Raw genomic sequence first — 18,175 nt, forward strand, 5'->3', positions numbered from 1 at the left:
ACGGTGGATTGTAGTGCCGCTTTGTGGCGAAATACGGCAATGCACTCTGCCACAAATGATCAACCAGGTCTCTCGTGGTTTAACCCCATTTTCATAAGCAAGAATGAGATTTTATTCCGAAAAACTCTATTTAATAAGCCACTGTAACATGCAGTTTGAATTTACAGTACTCTTAGATCATTTTAAAAAGTACTTTTGATACCTCCATTAAAGTGTATTGTGAGTAAATTCAAAGCTAAATACAACTGAACTGTATTTGAACGGCGCTTGTTTGTTCACATACCTGAGAGGGAGCCCACAGTAGAATCACAGCCGGACATTTTGCGTCAGAGTTTCCCAACCTTCAGTCGGCCAAAAGCACAAACCTCCAAATCACTTTTTTCAACGCAGGCTAATTGAACCTTCTGCCATCTAGATTCCAGGTGAAGAACAAATATTTGTATGTCACAGTTAGTTGCTTCCATAGATAAACAAAGATTCATTAATTGCAGTAAAAGAATGATGAAAGCAATTAAGTGATATTGGAGAGCTGGTTGGGAATTGCAGATTGAGTGAATCAAAAGCCCGACAAACCAAATACATTTCCGTAAAGTACAGTTCAATAAAATTAGACAAATCTGAGATGAAGAGATTTTTATTCTGTATCAGACATGAACACAATCTTTTTAAAGTTTTAAAGAGCTTATGAAATACACTCTTCTCACAAATAAGAAACACCTGCAAACTAAAACACTGCAATGTTTACCGAAATAAAAAAAAAAACTAAACATCGAGTCTAATGTTCAAAAGTCTCGAGTTTTTGGGCTGTACTGTTATTGATTTGCTTCACAAGCTCCTATACAGTCGATGCCTTCATCCACTTCTCTATTATGTTTAATTCATAAAGGCAATTGTGGGATTTCGTTCAAGATTGAGCATCACAGTTACTGATTGTGAAAAGCTAACACAGAAAAGCCAGAAATCGCCCAACAACAACAACAAAAAGCCCTGTAAAGCAAACCAAAAGGTAAAATGAGAGTGACTCACCAAGCAGGCAACGTTTTGCCTGCCAAAATGAACTGAGGCCAAACTGGGATGAATCAATCAAATGCTTGTATTGCTTTTTCCTCACACACTTAAGTGCATCCCCGACCTTCTCAATGTCACCCTGCGATGTGAGGTTTTGGAGGCTCTTGGAATGAAACTGAAGCAACATGACCAACCAGTATCACTGAAGCAATAAATGAGCATTTTAAAAATATATATATATCATACTTTCAATAGAATGATCAACAGGAAGTTAGATTTCTTCTTTGGGAAATGAATTATTGAAAACATTCAGGTTTCACTTTAAATAATCACATGAAACTGTAAAACAACTTTGCTTTGAAATCTGATGAGGATCTATGGAAAAAAAAATGCACTAATTGTTAGTTTGTTTAAAAAGAAAAAAAAGAAAAACTTAAATTCTGCCCACAAAAGTCTCTGGACCACAATGGAAGAACTTAAGAGCCTGGATTTCTTTTGTAGTGCATCTTTTGTGTGCTTGATATGAAAAGTGTCACCTGCGATTGTGCATTCTAGCAGATACGTTACGCAACAGTGTTTTCATTCGGGAATGAAGCTCAATGAAAAACTGGATTTTTCCCGCTCACATTTCTTTCAACTTCAAAACCAAAAGCCTTCAAGTGACCCGGCCATGTCTATGCACTCAAAGTCCCGTCACCGCCTGAGCATATTAGCAGATGGATCCAGCAAAACATTGAAACGCGTGATGACTCGCTTGTCTCTTACCTGACGACCACTTGAGAAAATAGACCGTTACACATTGTGCTTTGACTAATAGAGCGGCACACATTTTCATAGAAATACAAATCTCTTAGATAGAAGTACATTCACTGTAATGTCTCAGACTAATTTTACATAATACATTTTTATTGTTATAAAATAGACTTCTCTAAATATAGTCAGGCTACTTTCCCCATGACTACGTTACATTAGCAACATTGAAGGGTAACGCGCCGACTTCATATTTGCTGCGACAATTTACGAGCGGACGTCACTAGACAAAATTCACAAGTATGGCTTTTCGCTATGCCGGTCCCCACTCGGGTCTGGACTTTTCCCCAAAACCTTTTTTAGCCTTACACGGCCGGACATTTAACTCTTCGTTATTGCCGATGTCTGAATTAATACTCATTGAATAGTCTCGTTTATGTGCATGTCAATACGCATATCAACAATTTAAGTGCACTTTAAGGGGCAGATAACAATCAATAATACGAGGGTCGAAATTACACCTCTTGCTCCGCGATTAGTAAGCAACATGGGGGCAAGGCTTAAACCCAACCTACGGTATAATAGCTTCTATCATTGTCGTCCCAACTCCAAGGCACTGCTTAAAGTGTAAACATGGCAGGTTGGTAAAATAACCGCAGAAATCACACATGGCAACAAACCAATGTGAAATGTAGGCCATGGCACACAACTATAATTAAGAAACACAATCTTCAAAAAAAAAAGGGGAAAACAACTTTGATACACTATTGTACTTCAATGGCTTACATGCACACTCGAGTTTCCGCTCGAGCTATTGTACATTGATATATATATATATATATATATATATATAATATCTATCACTTTTGGCTTGACGATACATCAACATCTCTCGAGCTATTGTACATTGATATATATATATATATATATATATATATATATATATATATATATATATATATATATATATATATATATATATATATATATATGTATATCTATCACTTTTGGCTTGACGATACATCAACATCTCGTGAGCCCACAATGTGCCATAGCGCGACAACGCCATCCTTCCGACGCCAACAAATCCTTGCTGTCAAAGGCTCCTGCAGTATTTCTATTGCAAACCAGTGTCACCGTACGCATAATGGACCGTTTTCGTTAACTTGGGGGTTAAAGAGTCTTCTCAACTTAGCAAGATCACTTCCTTTGGCTTGTATTCATTAGCCCCCATGTAGCAGTGTATACAGTATCATGACCTTCAGCCATGCACACAAAGAAATCCATTCTCGGTTCTAACGCTAAAATGTCGGCTTTCTATCAGCTCAGAACAAATATTAGCCGCGGCGCACTGCGGCTCATAACAGACCCACGCGACGACTTGAGAATTTTAGAGTAGAAGAGCCCGCTGCGCCCCTTTTAACACAATCAGCCACATACGCTAACACACTCTCCTCAAACCATGGCTGCACAACACTGAAATATAATTACAGTAGAGCAAAATCAAGAATACCAGTAATTCAAAATCACTACAGATAAATATCAAATTTGTTGTAAATCTCTGAAAAATGGTAGGTACAAGTTTGACGAGGCTGATTTGTTTGCCTCGGCGGAAGAAAAGAAACAAAAAAGCAACAAAAGACATTTCACAGTACTGTCTGCCGCAGAGTACTGCTCAGTTATGATAACTTTTCGAAGCGAACGAGAGCTAATCTGCAATGACTGAGACACAAGCAAAAGCGGGAATGCCAGATTTGCTCGAACTTTGGATGAGCTGGCCCAAATTTTCCTTTTAAGCCTCTATGAAATTTGGGAGCCTTAAGCCACAGCAGATGGGTGTGCGGGCATCCTCTGAGTCGGCCGTGCAACCAATGACGGCTAAACCGGAAGAGACCCGCAGATGATTTGTGCTATTTACAGCTCAACTTGAACATACAGTGTTGGTAAATAACGCCTTCTGCACCTGGCGAGACATCTGGGAATTTACAGTACAGTACTTCACAATGAGGAACTAAGCAGTTGCCGATACTCCACCAATTAAGGGAAGTCAGGACAGGAATCAAAACAGTACAAATAAATGCTATAAACATCAGTGACTTTTTGTAATGGGTACAGTGAGAAATTATTATTGAGGCCATGAAGCTGATCGGAAAAAATTTAAAGACTCCTTTTGAGATTTTTTTATCAGAGCGCACGTGCGTTTTGTTTTGTTTTTGTCCGTGAGTTATCAGTGTGTCTGCGTGCGTACGTGTATACAAAAACGAATGCGAATGAGCATGCTCGCCTGTGTGTGTAAGAGAATGTCAGATGCGCTTCCATTTCCAGATCCTGCTGGCTCCGCCCAGAGCGAAGCTGCTCATCCTTCACCAGTTCATGATGCAGTTTCTATTCAAGGTCATGAAGTACACCTGGCTGCTGCCTCCCGACCGCACTGAGGCAAAGAATACCTGAGGACACGAAGAGAGAAAAGGAGTGAAGGAACGCTTTTGTTGGTGTTGTCACTCGCACTTCATTCTCAAGTACAAGTACATATGCTTGTGTAACAAAGCCACATTGAAATTTGCCTTTGTTGATAACTTGGTAAAATGCAAAAAAGAAACGCTCAAGTTTCCCATTTTCCCTTTTTCTTTTGTCTTTCTAAACTCACCCTTGTTAACTTGCATACTTAGACGTAACAGAATGGTTTGAATTGGACAATCAGTTGCACGCTCTCCAGCGGACATCCTATTCAAATGCACCTCCATAGCGTCACTAATGTAAAAGACTCACAGCAAATTTAAATTACACAGCTGATTTTTTTTTTTTTATCTGCAGTAACAAATGTTTGTATCTTGTTACATTCCACCACATTTTTTTCTTCTTGCCTTGTCGTTCCTCTCACACAGGAACTTAAGCCTCTGAGCTCTCTTGTGCATGAAGACGCCATCCAAGTGGCCAGTCTCCACTGAGCGAATCTCAATGGCTTTCTCTCCCCAGCCCATGATCTGATTGGAGCAGATGTGAGCTGCAACCAAAAATGGCAACACAGCGTTAATAACTCGTCGGATTCCGTCTGGCGAGTGAGTCCATTTTGATCCCGTACCGACAGATGTCGGCATTTCGCCCCACTGCAGGACCACATCCTTGATGATGCGACCATACGTGTTGACATAGACGCCCTCATCCTCGTAGCACAGAAGCATCTCCATGCCGTCGGAACTGGGCAGGAACACGATGGCGTGCGGCGTCACGTGGCTCTGGATCTGTTTGGGGGACCAAAGTCAAATCTCCCAGCCCGGTGCATCTCAAAACACTGCACAACTTACATGGACGGGGATGTAAATGTCATAGTTGTTTCCGGAGTCCACGTCGATGGCGTGGAAGCCGGTACAGGAGCCGTAGATGACCTTTAACCTCTGACCCTCCTCCACTGTCAGGTCCACAAGGACTGGCCTGTGTGGCAGGTCTGCAAAAGACTGGTCAAGGGGAGAAGGCGGTTTGCCGGAAGTAAATACACATGGCAAAAAGATCATCTTAAATACTTGAGCGACTTGCTCGTACTACCTTGAAGGCCATGAATTTGTGATAAGGCTTGGGCGCCCAAGCATACACTTCCACGGCATTCTTCAAAGCAATCACAAGGAACTTTATCCTCTCGTATTTCACTAGAAGGGACAATCACGAGGACACGTGATATGGCGTACTTTCTATCAATAATTCAGCCGGCCAAGCGCATTTGTCACAAGCAATAATAAGTCTGCCACTCACCAACTTTGTAGTGCACGCAGCCCTCCATCTCGCCCACAGTGGTCCAGCCTTGCTTCTTCTCCACTTCGGGGTCATTGTGGAGGATCTTATTCCTCAGCCAGGCCAGGTAGTAGACACGCACCTTGTTTTTCTTGCCTTCAGAGGAACAGTAAGAGTTGGACTGTTGACTGACATAACCGACGCACAACGACTAACTGGTCACAACCAAATTCCATGAGCAGCAATACAGACCTGAAATGGTGATGAGCAGATTGAGGCCCTCCAAAACATCCATCTGCTGGAACCGGCGCGAGTTGATAAGTGGATAAACTTTGCCCTGTCCACTGCGGTCCAGCAACTTCAAACCATTCTCTGTCCCCACCAACAGGTTCACACCTCCAGAGACACATTATGTTCAGTTACTATCAAAAAAAAAATCTTTGGATTGCCATTTATCACCATTTGCAGATACTGTATCAGAACATGAGAACGCTTAATCAGGAGAGATGCTACTTATGCTAAACAGCTTTTTAGGAAAAGGTCAAAGGAGCTTGAATAGATTTGAATATAAATTCTTTGACAATACAAGCAGATGCCCTTTAATGTCTCATGAAGTCTTTCTAAGCAACGATTTCCACAAGATTTTCCTCTTCTGAATAATCCATAACGGCATTATCAGTGTTCGGGTTATCCTCCTCACCCCAAAGCGCCGCACACAGGATCTCAGAGTTGAACCTCTTCTTGTACTTTCGGATCTCAGGTGTGTCAGTAGGGGGGCGTGTGTTGGTGGGATTCACGTTCACCATGGAACCCTTCCTGACCTCCATCTTCAGCTGTTCAAACCTTGAGCCTAGAACATGAGGAAGATTTGATTAAGTATTTGGCAAATAACGTTCCAATAACAAATCACTTCGATGGTAGCGCAATATAAAACCTTCTGACTCACTTGTAACAGAAATGTTATCCCCGGTACCTCCCGGTGTCTGGTACATTCCAAGATCCACAAAGGTGGTGAAGGAGGACTTGCCAGGTGCCTTGACCAAACATCTGGACTGATACTGGTGGAGAAGAAAGGATGGAGAAGCACAATTTATAGAACGTTTGAATTGATAAACCCAAAATTAAAATAGCTCTAATCACCAAACTAGGTGTCGTTAAATCACACGTTCTATGTGAAGTAGAAAGATAACGCAAATAAATAAAAACTTTGCGTCCCTCTTACATCATACACAGAGTCCTTCCCAGGGGAGGAGTGAGTGGCAGAATCAGTGGGGGAGTGTGAGGGCTGCACCACATCTGGTAAGTTAGTGTAGCCATTGTGGCTCCGCTTCTCAGGGGTCTTTCAGATACAAAAGAAAAAAATGCACACATCAGTTTTTTTATACATAACAAATGTGGAATTACATAATATTGTGCACAAAGCTATACATTTGTATGTGCTCCCATTTTTCATGTACACCAAGTGCCTATTGTTCTAAGTGATCATTTTCATTTGTGTTTCTGTGCTATTTGTTTTCCTCGACACTTTTTGGTATATTATTCTGAATTATTTATAGTGGAGCAGCGACATGGAGGTAGCTTGCGTGGTCAATGGCATTTAAATTCTGTGGTCTAACGACACGCAAAAAGGCTGTTAAATGCTGCCATGGTTTCTGCCTACCCCGTTTTACATTTACATCAAACGGCCCACGTCATCAAACATGTCTTGCGTTTGATGTGAATCCCATGGCCTATCTCATCTAGCTCACTTTGCATTTCCAGCTTCATTACACATCCAAAATGACCTCACCCTTTGTACCAACATGGTCTGATCTCCATAACCTCCAGCTTGCTCTCCTTCCGCCTCCTCGCCCTCAACTTCATGAACCACCATGGTGTTGACCGAATCCGTGTCTGCGTCCCTGTGGCTGAAATCAAAAGAGGGTTCACTCATTTTTTTCCGCTTCCATTTTCCCCGCCGCCCATGTAATGACATTATTACCGATCAGATGGACTTTCATCCTCTTCAGCTCCTTCTCCGTTTTCGCTCTCCTCACTACTCTCACTACTCTCCGAGGAGGAGGAGTAATCATTGGCCTTGACTGGAGGCCTGGGTTGTTCTTCAGCACGCTCTTTGGCAAAGAGGCCGTGATCCTGCAATGTATATCACAATTCATTTGTATGCAGAAATAATGGATGACTGCACGTGATAACAAACAAATGAAGATCCCCTGATGATATTTTATGATGATGTTCAAGGTCTTTAATTTCAAACGTTCAGCATAACAATAATCAAACACAAAAAAAAGAAAAAAAATCCTTTGTGTGCTCAAACATGCAACTTGGGCTTTTGCAACCCGTGAACACAGATGAATGAAAAGACAGAACATGCGTACACACTCGCTACTAACCTCTCCTATAGCTCTTTTGTAACTCTACAATTGTCAACATGGATTTAGGGAAGAGGTACAGCATGATGGGGAACAAGTCAAAAAGGAACGTTTAGGTTAGGAAAAAATGACCGATTAAGTGTTAATATTCAGCGCAATTTTTTTTTAATGACAAAATTTAAGAAGTATTTTGCTGTCGCCAAAACAACGTTAAAATTAGCGGGCGACATGGTCTGACTTACAGCAGGACGCCCTGGGCGAGAAGAGGTGCGAGACTCCCCTGGCTTGTGACGACTATCCTGGGATAGAATGGGCGACTCCATCTTGGAGGTACCTGAAAACAACAGTAGGTCAAATAGTTCCCACTTGAGGAAGTACAGATAGTCTTGGGGGACAGAAGGACTCACTGAGGATGCGATGCCTTTCCAACGAGCCCGTCTGTGGGAGATCAGATATGATGCCAATATTATCGCCTCTCTCCCAGCGATCGTTTCTGCTGAGATCCGGATTACTGCGCAGACGAAACCATTAGTCTCACACATCCATAAAACCTCGCAAAAGAAATAAAAAAAAAAAAAAAATTATGCGTGAATGATGAGACATAGTCAAGATAGATGACCACACAGGGTATAAAAGTGGCAAAACAAAAGTGAATAACTTACTTTTTTGCATCTCTTTAAAATGCTAAAATTTTGAATATTTTGCTACCTGGCTCTCACTGGATGCCTGATGCCAGAAGTCAGGTTGGTGTTGAGAGCTGTTGCAATTGATGCTGTTCTCTGGGGAATCTGAGGATTGAACTTCATCAGAATTTTGCAAGATACTATATCACACTGAATTAAAGCCTTCATTGTTAGTCCAGAGTCCACTGCAGTCAATCCATCTCACCTTGGGTGGGAGTTCCACATCTGGCAAGCGGATCCAGGGCCCATGATCCTCCCTGATTTGGTGCATCAGTGGCGCGGGGGTCTCAGATGTAGGGTCTGAGTTCTGACGCACTAGCTCTCTGGAGTGGATGGGTCGGGGCGTGAGGGCGAGGGAGGGGTCCTGGGTAGGGAATGCGGACATGGTCTTAGTAGGCTGGTCGCAGAGAGACTGGGAGCGTGGGACAGGGGCGGCGTAAGGCTTTAGTGGAACCAAGTGAGCCATCTGCAACTTTTGGGTGGCAGGAGGAGCACAGGATGATGGAGTAGGCCCAGAAAAGAGCGCAATCCCAGTTAAAAGGCCAAAGATGTGAGGGGAAGAAGGAAAAGGTTGGCGTTAAAAGGCAGCAGATGAAGTGTAAAGTAGTTTCGGATAGATGAAGAAAGCTCTCGCCTTAAACAATCGCTATCACCAACCTTGCCCTGCCCCCCTTGAGGTTCAACGGGCCTCTGCATCGGGGGCGTCTGAGCAGACTGGGCCGCTCCAGACGGGCCGATTGAGTCCGAGCGTGACTGGATGGCCGTGTCAGAGACGGTGGTACAGATTTTCGGAGAGCCCTGTCTGTTGAGCTTGCTTCGCTCCTCCACCTGGTGCCAAGAATGAGAGCGAAGTATGAGAGTAGCGGTCGACAGCAGGTTTCGGGCACATGTAGTTTGGAACGGCTGTACCTCACGGGCCCATGTGGGTTTATTATTGGGCTCCAGGTTTTTGTTGTAGTGGTAGAGTTGGGGCTTCCTTTCCTGTTGCTGTTGCTGCAGCGACACCAAGTAAGCATGCTCCTGTTGAAGCTGCCTCTGCAGCCGCTCTGACTGACGCTGCTCCTCCAGCTGCTTACGTTTGTACTCCTGAGCAAATAAACACACTGCGGTCAGCATGCTGAGACGAGACTGATTGCATTGCACTGATTGCATTGACTGGCAGAGGTTTCAGATTTTTAGCTACCAACGGGTGACTTTTACACATCTTCAAATAGCTGACAAAATAAGTTTCTTTGGCTTCACATTTCACGTGGTGCAACTGCAAGTCAGTCAACGTATTTATTTTTATTTATTTTTAATTGTGAGTTATAAGCTGCGTGCGTCACTGAAATGTTTGACGGTCATTTCGAAGGGTTGAAAATAAATTCAACCATGAGGCACTTGCCAAGCATACTCGCATTTACTGTATAGTCAGTCGGAAGGCATTTGAGATAGATATTTTAACAATCTGCAAAACGGAGTTCTTGCTTGCTGCAGAGATAACCTAAGATTAAAAGTCAAATGTCTTATGCAGCACGGACATCAAAAAATAGCGCTGTGAACTTATTAAGGTGTCCGGTGAGTGTGTCGTCTACTTGAAGCCAAAAATGAGAAGCCAATCATGGCGATTTACCATAAGCAATGCCTGCTCCTGAAGCAGCTGCTGCTGGAGGATTTCGAGCTGCCGTTGCTCTTCTTCTAACTTATGTCTTATAAACTCCTGAGGAGAGGCGAGGGAGAAGGGAGGACAGGAAGAAAAGGTGCAAAAGGAGAAGGCAAATATGAGAGGAGGGGGAGAGGAATCATAGAACAGTTATGTAAGCATACGCTAAACAACAGGATCCATTCAACAATTTGAACACAAAATGCCGTTTGGCAAATCAAACAAGAAAACTCAAGGCAAGACTTCGAGATTTGTTCAATGCTGAGAGAACTTGATAGTAGCCAAAGACTGATTGATATTAGTCACACTAACAGAACATAAGCGTGATGGGCTCGTGATTGTGATTTGACACCAGACAATTTCAGATGGGAGACAGGAAATGGGAGAAAAAAAAAAAAAAAAAAAAAAGAAGAGACCGACACACAGAGAGCTCACCCACAGAACTCATCCCTGAATAAATTCACTATTTTGAACCCTTGCTGCTATGGCAACCTACTCATGGAATTTCACCACTCGCAGAGTGTTGCTGCACGACACGCCCACACTTGGCCTCGATTGGCTGACTGTAGCGGTTGTCCCCTGTGGTTGGTTACCTGCTCTCTTTCGGCCAGCCTTCTATCTTCCTCCCGTCTCATATCGTCAAGTCTCCGATGGGGACCTTTTTCTTGCTGCCTCACCATCTCTCGCTCCTTTCTCTGTTGCTGAGACAGAGGGGGGGTTGACAGGAAAAAGAGAAATGAGCACAGGGGCAACGTTTGCACAAGCGAAATAATGTCTTATGAGTGAAACCACCCATATATTTTGCACAGAGTTAGGGAAAGAACTAAAGGGAATGGAAAACAGAATAGAGACGGACTCATTCTGTCAACTACACACATGCAGATGCACACAAAAGGACATCTAGTGCATTTGTCATCTTATAAAGCTAAAAAATGATTTCTTTTTGACTGGAGGGAAATTAAATGCTGCCAAATTGTTTGTTGCTGGCAGTTGAACACAGAAAGGCTCAACCCCACTGCGTTGTTTTTTACCAGAAATCATAACGTGTTCATTTACAATATGGTCAATTGCTGTAAGTGGCAGTCAGCAAAATGAAGATTTAGGGCATCCATTTCAGCGATGGTCAAAATGTGGTGAGCTACTACCTCTTCCAGTCGTCGCCGCTGCTCTTTTTGCTCCTCAATGCGTTTCTGTCTGTCGTGCAGCAATTGCCTCTTGTGCTCCTCAGGGTCCCGGCGCTGAGCGGCCAATTGGGCCTGCTGTCTCTTGTGAGCCTCCGACCGCTCCTTGTTCTCTTGTTGGAGACGCTGGAAGTCCCGACGGAGGGTGGACTCTCCGGGCACGTTGAGGATTGAGCTGGCGATCAAGTAGGAAAATGGGAATGAGACAAGCGGGCTTTTGTTATTGCACGGCATGCTTGAACATTTTAGAGATCAAGGAATACCTCGACTCTCTGTCATCGCTTCGATTCTCATCGTCTTCATCGCTGCCGCTGTACTCGTACTCCGTCTCCTCTGTGATGACAATCAGAATGAAGGTCAAGGATGCAAGATTGTCAATATCACAGTCAGGTCAACTCAATGATTCTCAGTTGTTCCTCTACTGACCTTTCTCTCCCCTTTTTTTGCGCGTCCGGTCAATGTGGTCTTTGAGTTGAATTCGGACCTGGCGCTCGGTGGGCTGGTCCCTGATGAAGGAGTGCTTGAGCAGCTGCTCTGTGGATGGTCGGCTGGGATACGTCTTCACAAGGCAGGCCTCGATAAAGTCAATAAATTTCTTGGACCTGAGAGAAATGGGAAGAGTGCTAAGCGATTGGGATTCATTGGCAGCCGGCTATCTTCTAATTCACCAACCATCGAGCATAGTCAATCTTGTTATTTTGTTACTTTTGGAGAGGTACTTGCTTAATAATTCAGGTCAAATGAGACCATGCAGAAAGTCAATATTTTTTGGGGTGGGCAGAAACATTCTACTGTGTTGATTAATTAGCAGGAAGCAATGAGATATTTCGCAATTACATATGACGCTTGCCAAATTATTACATAACAAACGATGAACTATGCTCTTAGTAACGCATCTGTATTTTCCATTACCTTCCTTTCGTATACTAATGAAACATTTGAAAGTATAGTGTTGCCCCTGAGACTAAATACTGCTGGAAAACTTTTTTTCAATTCTTCCTGGTGTCTGGTACAATATGCAGATTTGTCAAAATGGCAACCCAGAGCATTTAACTCACCACTTTTTGGATTTAAGTTTAGGAGGGGGATTCCGGGGAATCAGGAAGAGGGCTCTCATTGGATGCATGTCACACAGTGCTACAGAGACCAAATCAAAGACGTGTTAGCATGTACATAATCCCAAAAACCTCATCAATTACCGTGGAAAATGAAGAGGAGGCTAATCATGATTTGCCACATTTTCCAGCGCAAAGTGGCTTGAGAATAATAAACCCAAAGGTTCTTTGTGTCCTACAACATGGGCACAGCTGGTGTTATCCAATCTTTCCCAATGCCTCGGGCTTATTGTTATACTGAATGTAAGAGCAAGCAACGTGAGTCATGTTGTTCCCGGCGTAGGTAGGTAGCTTGCTAAACCTGACTGGTAAGCTTTTAAGTTTCACAGTACAGTATCCAGGCTATCCAGGCTAGCTGTGGAGAAAATAATGTACACAGCTTTGACGTTTGTCCTCAAATCTTATCAAGCACGGCGTCCTGAAAATTAGACAAGTGGGGTCCATCAGTCTTGCTGTGAAGACTGTTGGACATGAAACGTTTTAACCAGATCTGTGATTAAATGCCCGAGCAAGCTCATCCCGCAAAGCAGAGCGGAGAGATCTGTGTAATCAGCCTCCACAGGCGGCGCGGTGTGCCAGCTCACGACTTCACTCGCTTGATTACAGTGAGTCAGCTGTCCATCTGAAGACCGACAAAACTGCCGGAGCAAGACTCATTCATGGCGAGAGAGACAACTGAGCTCCGCGCGACTCCATCACGTAGGAAAAGCGCGGCTGCAAGCCCATTAAAGAATTCACTTTGACTTACGCGGCGCTCCTTCGGCCATTTCGATGGCGGTGATACCCAAGGACCAGATGTCGCTCTGAAAAAGAACCAAGACGACACTTGAGCCTGGCCTTAAGTCGTCACGCAAGCGCGCACATACTACACAGCTGTTGTTACCCTGTAGTCGTAGGTGGAGTCGGGGTTCTCGTCGCAGGCGATGACCTCCGGCGCCATCCAGTAAGGCGTACCGATGAAGGTGTTTCTGCGGCCCACGGTTCTGTCTAACTGAGCGCTGACTCCAAAATCAACTGGACACAAAGGGTGAGGAATTTCCCGAGTTCCGTTACAAGCTATTAAGCGGTGTTCTTTTTGTTCAGCTGCCTAAAGCGCCAAAGACATTTTTAGAAAATACCACCACATTAGTCACCCCCCCTCTTTTTCTAAATGAAATCCTATATGCATAATTTGGCAAGCACTTCAAGCATACCGAGTTTGACCTCTGCATTCTCTGTGAGAAGAACATTCTGGCCCTTGATGTCTCTATGGATGACTTTGTGGGTGTGCAGGTGGGAAAGGCCCTGGACACAAACAAATGGGAAGCGCACAAAATATCAGTTAAAGTTTGGAACGGGGAAAAGAAGAAAAAAAAACCACACTTCCTAACGCTGAACGGTGTCAAAGTCAGTCTCTGATTCCCACGTCTGTTTCTCACCCTTAGGATTTCTCTGCAGATGTACGCGATCCAGTCCTCCTTCAGAGAGCTGCCCTTTGTGTTTTTCACCAAGTCGGTCACCGAGCCGGCGCCGCAGAACTCCATCACCAACTGCAAATGTATACAAATCTTTTTTTAGCGAGCCCCCCGATGCCACGGCTGTGCAAGTCATAAACAACAGACCCAAAGCTGGTCATCGTGTCCTGGTGGACTCTTCTTGACGAAGGCACCGTAATACGTGGCTATGTTGCGGTGGTGACTGTATTTTTTCAGCATGTTGATTTCAGCTTTGATTTCCTCCTCTTCCTCCTCCGTAACATCCATCACCTTGATGGCCGCGAGCTGGCCCGTCTTAACATGGCGGCCCTGATTTGAACAACACGATAAGACGATACTAAACATCAAACATGGCATTTTTTTCCAGCCCAAGTCATGGCAAATAAATCACCGTGGAAGTAATTGCGCTTTATCAGCGAGTATAGTAGCTTAGTGCCAAAGGCAATTTTACATTTCACAATGAGGGCTGACATTTTACAGAGCCAGAATACAAGAAACTTTATCGCAAATATTTTTGCAGGGTGGGAGCAAGAATGGGGAAATGGTTTCTAAAGTCTTCACCATGTAGAAAACACATTTTTTCTTACACTGTGCTACTTTATAGTTAACCTCACTTGGTTTATTGTACTCATGATATATTTTTTTTTTTTTTACATCACATCTCACCTTGTATACTTGCCCATATGTCCCATTGCCGACCACCTCAACCAGCTCAAAGATTCCAGCTGGATCCTGCGGAAATGCACATTCACAACGTTCAAAAAACATCAAGGAACAGACACACACTTACATTTTCCATCGGTGCAAAATTCTCAGCAGTAACCATTGGATCAAATGTATTTAATATTTGTCACCATAACATACTTAGATAATCACAGTCATTTTTCATTGGCTGGATGTGTTGTTGAGATGAAATTTTATTCAACACAGATATAAAAAACCAACTTCAAGATGGCTTCACTAGTGTGAGCACAAATCAGCAAACACACAAGAATGTGATTGAACCATCCAAGTCGCAAATTAAAACCTGCACAATTCTATTGATTATTTTGCATTCAATTTTAGAGTGCCTGTTTTATCAAACATGACATTATTGTGCAAAATTGGATTTATAATTGCTCGTAAACAAATGGTCGGGTCTCTAGAGTGCTTGCCTAACCATTGAGTGTGAAATTAAACAACCAAGGGCATCTTTTGTGATTTGTCCATTCCTGAAAATGAGCCATTTCAAATTGTCTCCAATAAGAAAACGTTGCTCCATTTGTTGCTAGTCACCTTTTCTGTAATAGGTAAAGTATCTCTCCTAACAGGCTGAGGTTCATTTCTAAATCTAAAGCAAATAGTTCTTTCTCTGTAAAAACTTCATCTGAGGAGAAAAACAAAAAAAACTCTTCAGCATTAGCACTTGGCCAAATCATTTGAGATGTGTCTTAAAATTCACAGTGCATTTAATTTGCATTCAAATCGGCTGATCTCAATTTTCTTGACACCCACCGACAAAAAAAAATAAATATTCACACGAGCTTTAAATAGAGTACAGCAGTGACAGCACATATACGAACATAGTGACAGCACAAATACGGATGCTAACATGGCCACTTGCGATTTCCTTGATTTGTGCACTTAAAGTTGCTGACCACAAATTTCAGTGCCACTAATGACTATGTTGCTCTCAATTCAATGCCCAACTCCCTCCCGAGGGAACCGGAGGAAAAGTGACAAGCGCATTCGCCTCCATGCTATTTCAATATGGCGTTAAGATGTGTGGGTGAGACTGCTGCTGAGGGTTTTAGAATGTAAAGCATGACCCGTCCTGCTTTCATCTGTTTCCAATGACGGCGTTTCTGCCTCCAACAACACGAGGAGAAATTCCGTTGAGACAGGAAACAAAAAATAGTACACATACTTTAATAGATAGCAAGATATAACTCAAACAAACATTCCTGACTGATGAAAATATGGTAGGTACAATGTAGACTAAACAAGAGGAACCATAGTAGGCACAGGAGAGAGACACATAGAGGAATAGAAGAAAATGATTGAGTGGGTGGACAAAGGCAAAGGCGCCAGTCACCCACGTCCAGCACAGAGAGGAGGATGCGAGGAACGGAGTGATAGAAGAGGAGGGGTACAGTTCTGCTCAAGGAGCAGCGCCGGAAGCACAGACACTGCAAAACAAATTGTGGGCAACGACTGCAAAAATGCAGGGAAGCGTTAAATCCAATGGCTCTCTGCTGGTGAGAGTTACAAGGGTGCTTGCCAGAATCATGAAAAAAAAAAAAAAAAAAAAACTGCATTGCTGATCATTTTGGCATATTCAGAGATGTAGCCAGTAATTTTTCCAACACCTCATAGAAGGTTTAAGTAGTTGGTCCTGACGATACTAAGGGATGCACAACTTCAGATGGTTTTAGCCATTGTTAATGTGATTCAAGTCAAGTTGACGACATTTTTTTTTCCTTTTGAGGAGACAATGACATTCCTGGTCCAGTCTGCCAAACACTTTTGGGCAGGCAACACTTGGGCAACACAGGCCTCCTGTTGGGCGGAAAACTCAAGCCTTCGAAATGAAAGCCTGCTTGTGTAACACCATGGTTGCACCATAATGTGGGTCAAAGACTATTTTCAAAATCCTGCTCCAGCCCTCGCCAAACCCTTACTGCTTCTTCCTAACTCACCACAGGAGTCCATTCAGACATGGAAGACAAGATGGAACCAGCTGTTCTAGATTTGGTACCTTCCTTAGCCAGAATGTGAGGAAACACGAAGCCAAACCAAACAAGGATTTGAGTATGCAGGACTCTTCTAGCACCAACAGTTCAATACTTGTGTACTCACCCTCAGAGCTGCCAGGTCGATGTCATCCAGGCTTCGCGTGGGGGCGTTTTCAGACATGGCTGGCCAAACTTGCAACGTTAGCTTATCAAGTTAGCCAGATTTTTCAAAAGGAGCACTTTGAAGGTGTGAAGGTGGCACCGTTGGTGATCTTAAATGGCCGCAATAGACAGTCCAATTTGCGAAAATTGTTGCAGTACTCAGATGAGCAAACACATCGCAGTTTCGAGCTCGCAGCTGGTTAGGTCGCGTCAACTCTCCAAATCTCGTCTTGAGGAATGGAATAATAGCACGACCGATTTAAAATATATCATTTATTTATACAAACTTTTACTCTAATTCGGCCACAGGCGCCCTTCGACGAACTGGCAGCTTTTCCAAGCAGTGCACCTCCACTGTTGAACACCTTGCTGCGTTCATTTCAACAAGATGTCTTCGATTTTAAATAACAAGCCAGCTGCGGTGTCATGGGAGGCATTCCGAAAAATGGCAACAATCTATTAACGGAGTAAAAAGGGGGGGAAGAAATGCCAAAATACGCAATGTTTTTTTCCCCAAGCGAACGCAACGTGATGGCGCCCGTTCCTTCAGTACCGCACCAGAACCGCCTATCAAACTGGCACTGATATTTTAAGTAACTATCCCCGAAGGTATTGTTATAAGAGTCTTTCGAATGGGTCCGCGGTTGTTAAACTTCCGAAATAATCCCAAATTCGGCGTTGCGAAGAGGCAGGTGGGCGCAATTAATGGCTCTTTAACGGGTTAGCTAATGCGGCTAAAACAGCAGGCTAAACAGTCTCGTCTGCAATAAACTTTGCTTCTTCTTTCATTTTCTATTTTGACAGTCGCGCCCAGCGATGCCAACCTTTCCGGAAAAACACAGTCAGGCGGGCGGTGTGTTCTGGACTAAACCCCGCAACACTTAATCTAAACCGGGCCCTCGACTCTTTAAAGTTGCGCGTCGCGTCCGTGTCCACCATCCAGATTGGAGCACTCGGGAGTTGTAAATCCAACACTGCGGTATATCGTGCCCAGCCTCAAAACGGCGTCTGACGACCAAACTTGTTATTTCGCCATGTTTTGCTTCCAAGCGCCCCCCTCCCACTCCAAGCCTCGCTATGTGCAGTATCGATTGCTGGTTTGCGTCGACGATTGGCTGCGCACTAAAACTCCTCAAGTCTCTGTGGGTGGCTACGGCATGTTATCAGGGACAAACGAAAGCAATGCGTGTGACGTCATAACGATGCACATATTCTTCTGCGGTTGGATGCGTTTTCATTGTTTTTATATTTTATAATCACAGCACATCACTCCAAATATGCGAAAGTATTTTTACACAGATTGACCTCCCGCCACCCGGAAGATCATTTGCTGGTTCTGCTTGTCACTAT

The 18,175-nt window shown here is 43.6% G+C and overlaps 1 protein-coding gene across 3 annotated transcripts; it reads right to left on the reverse strand.

Moving 5' to 3' along the window:
• Positions 1 to 618: 618 nt before the first annotated feature.
• Positions 619 to 17,986, reverse strand: mink1 (misshapen-like kinase 1). Of its 3 annotated transcripts, none has more exons than XM_061300021.1 (31): positions 16,788 to 17,986; positions 14,616 to 14,681; positions 14,076 to 14,258; positions 13,893 to 14,003; positions 13,668 to 13,758; positions 13,358 to 13,488; positions 13,223 to 13,277; positions 12,418 to 12,496; positions 11,786 to 11,961; positions 11,623 to 11,692; positions 11,324 to 11,534; positions 10,772 to 10,879; positions 10,149 to 10,235; positions 9,446 to 9,622; positions 9,194 to 9,364; positions 8,742 to 9,008; positions 8,562 to 8,641; positions 8,261 to 8,364; positions 8,096 to 8,187; positions 7,466 to 7,617; positions 7,274 to 7,391; positions 6,707 to 6,823; positions 6,431 to 6,542; positions 6,185 to 6,334; positions 5,737 to 5,880; positions 5,506 to 5,640; positions 5,302 to 5,402; positions 5,064 to 5,213; positions 4,841 to 5,000; positions 4,623 to 4,762; positions 619 to 4,205 (listed from the first exon to the last, which is right to left on the reverse strand). In XM_061300021.1, the coding sequence occupies exons 1-31, from the start codon at positions 16,842 to 16,844 to the stop codon at positions 4,122 to 4,124; spliced, it is 3,879 nt and encodes a 1,292-aa protein (XP_061156005.1). In that variant the 5' UTR covers positions 16,845 to 17,986; the 3' UTR covers positions 619 to 4,121. The 3 variants fall into 3 exon arrangements, with proteins under 3 accessions (XP_061156005.1, XP_061156004.1, XP_061156006.1); XM_061300020.1 differs by having other exon boundaries at positions 8,562 to 8,653; XM_061300022.1 differs by lacking the exon at positions 10,149 to 10,235.
• Between the last annotated feature and the right edge of the window lie 189 nt (positions 17,987 to 18,175).

The sequence above is a fragment of the Syngnathus typhle genome, linkage group LG15 (genome assembly GCF_033458585.1).
Source record: "Syngnathus typhle isolate RoL2023-S1 ecotype Sweden linkage group LG15, RoL_Styp_1.0, whole genome shotgun sequence".
NCBI lineage: Eukaryota > Metazoa > Chordata > Actinopteri > Syngnathiformes > Syngnathidae > Syngnathus > Syngnathus typhle.

Coding starts and splice junctions, on each gene's coding strand:
- mink1 (XM_061300020.1), bottom strand. CDS start 16,844: ATGTCTGAAAACGCCCCCACGCGAAGCCTGGATGACATCGACCTGGCA. Junction 8,365..8,561: donor AGGCATCCAGTGAGAGCCAG/GTAGCAAAATAT, acceptor TCGTCTGCGCAG/TAATCCGGATCTCAGCAGAA. Junction 7,618..8,095: donor CTCGCCCAGGGCGTCCTGCT/GTAAGTCAGACC, acceptor TATACATTGCAG/GATCACGGCCTCTTTGCCAA.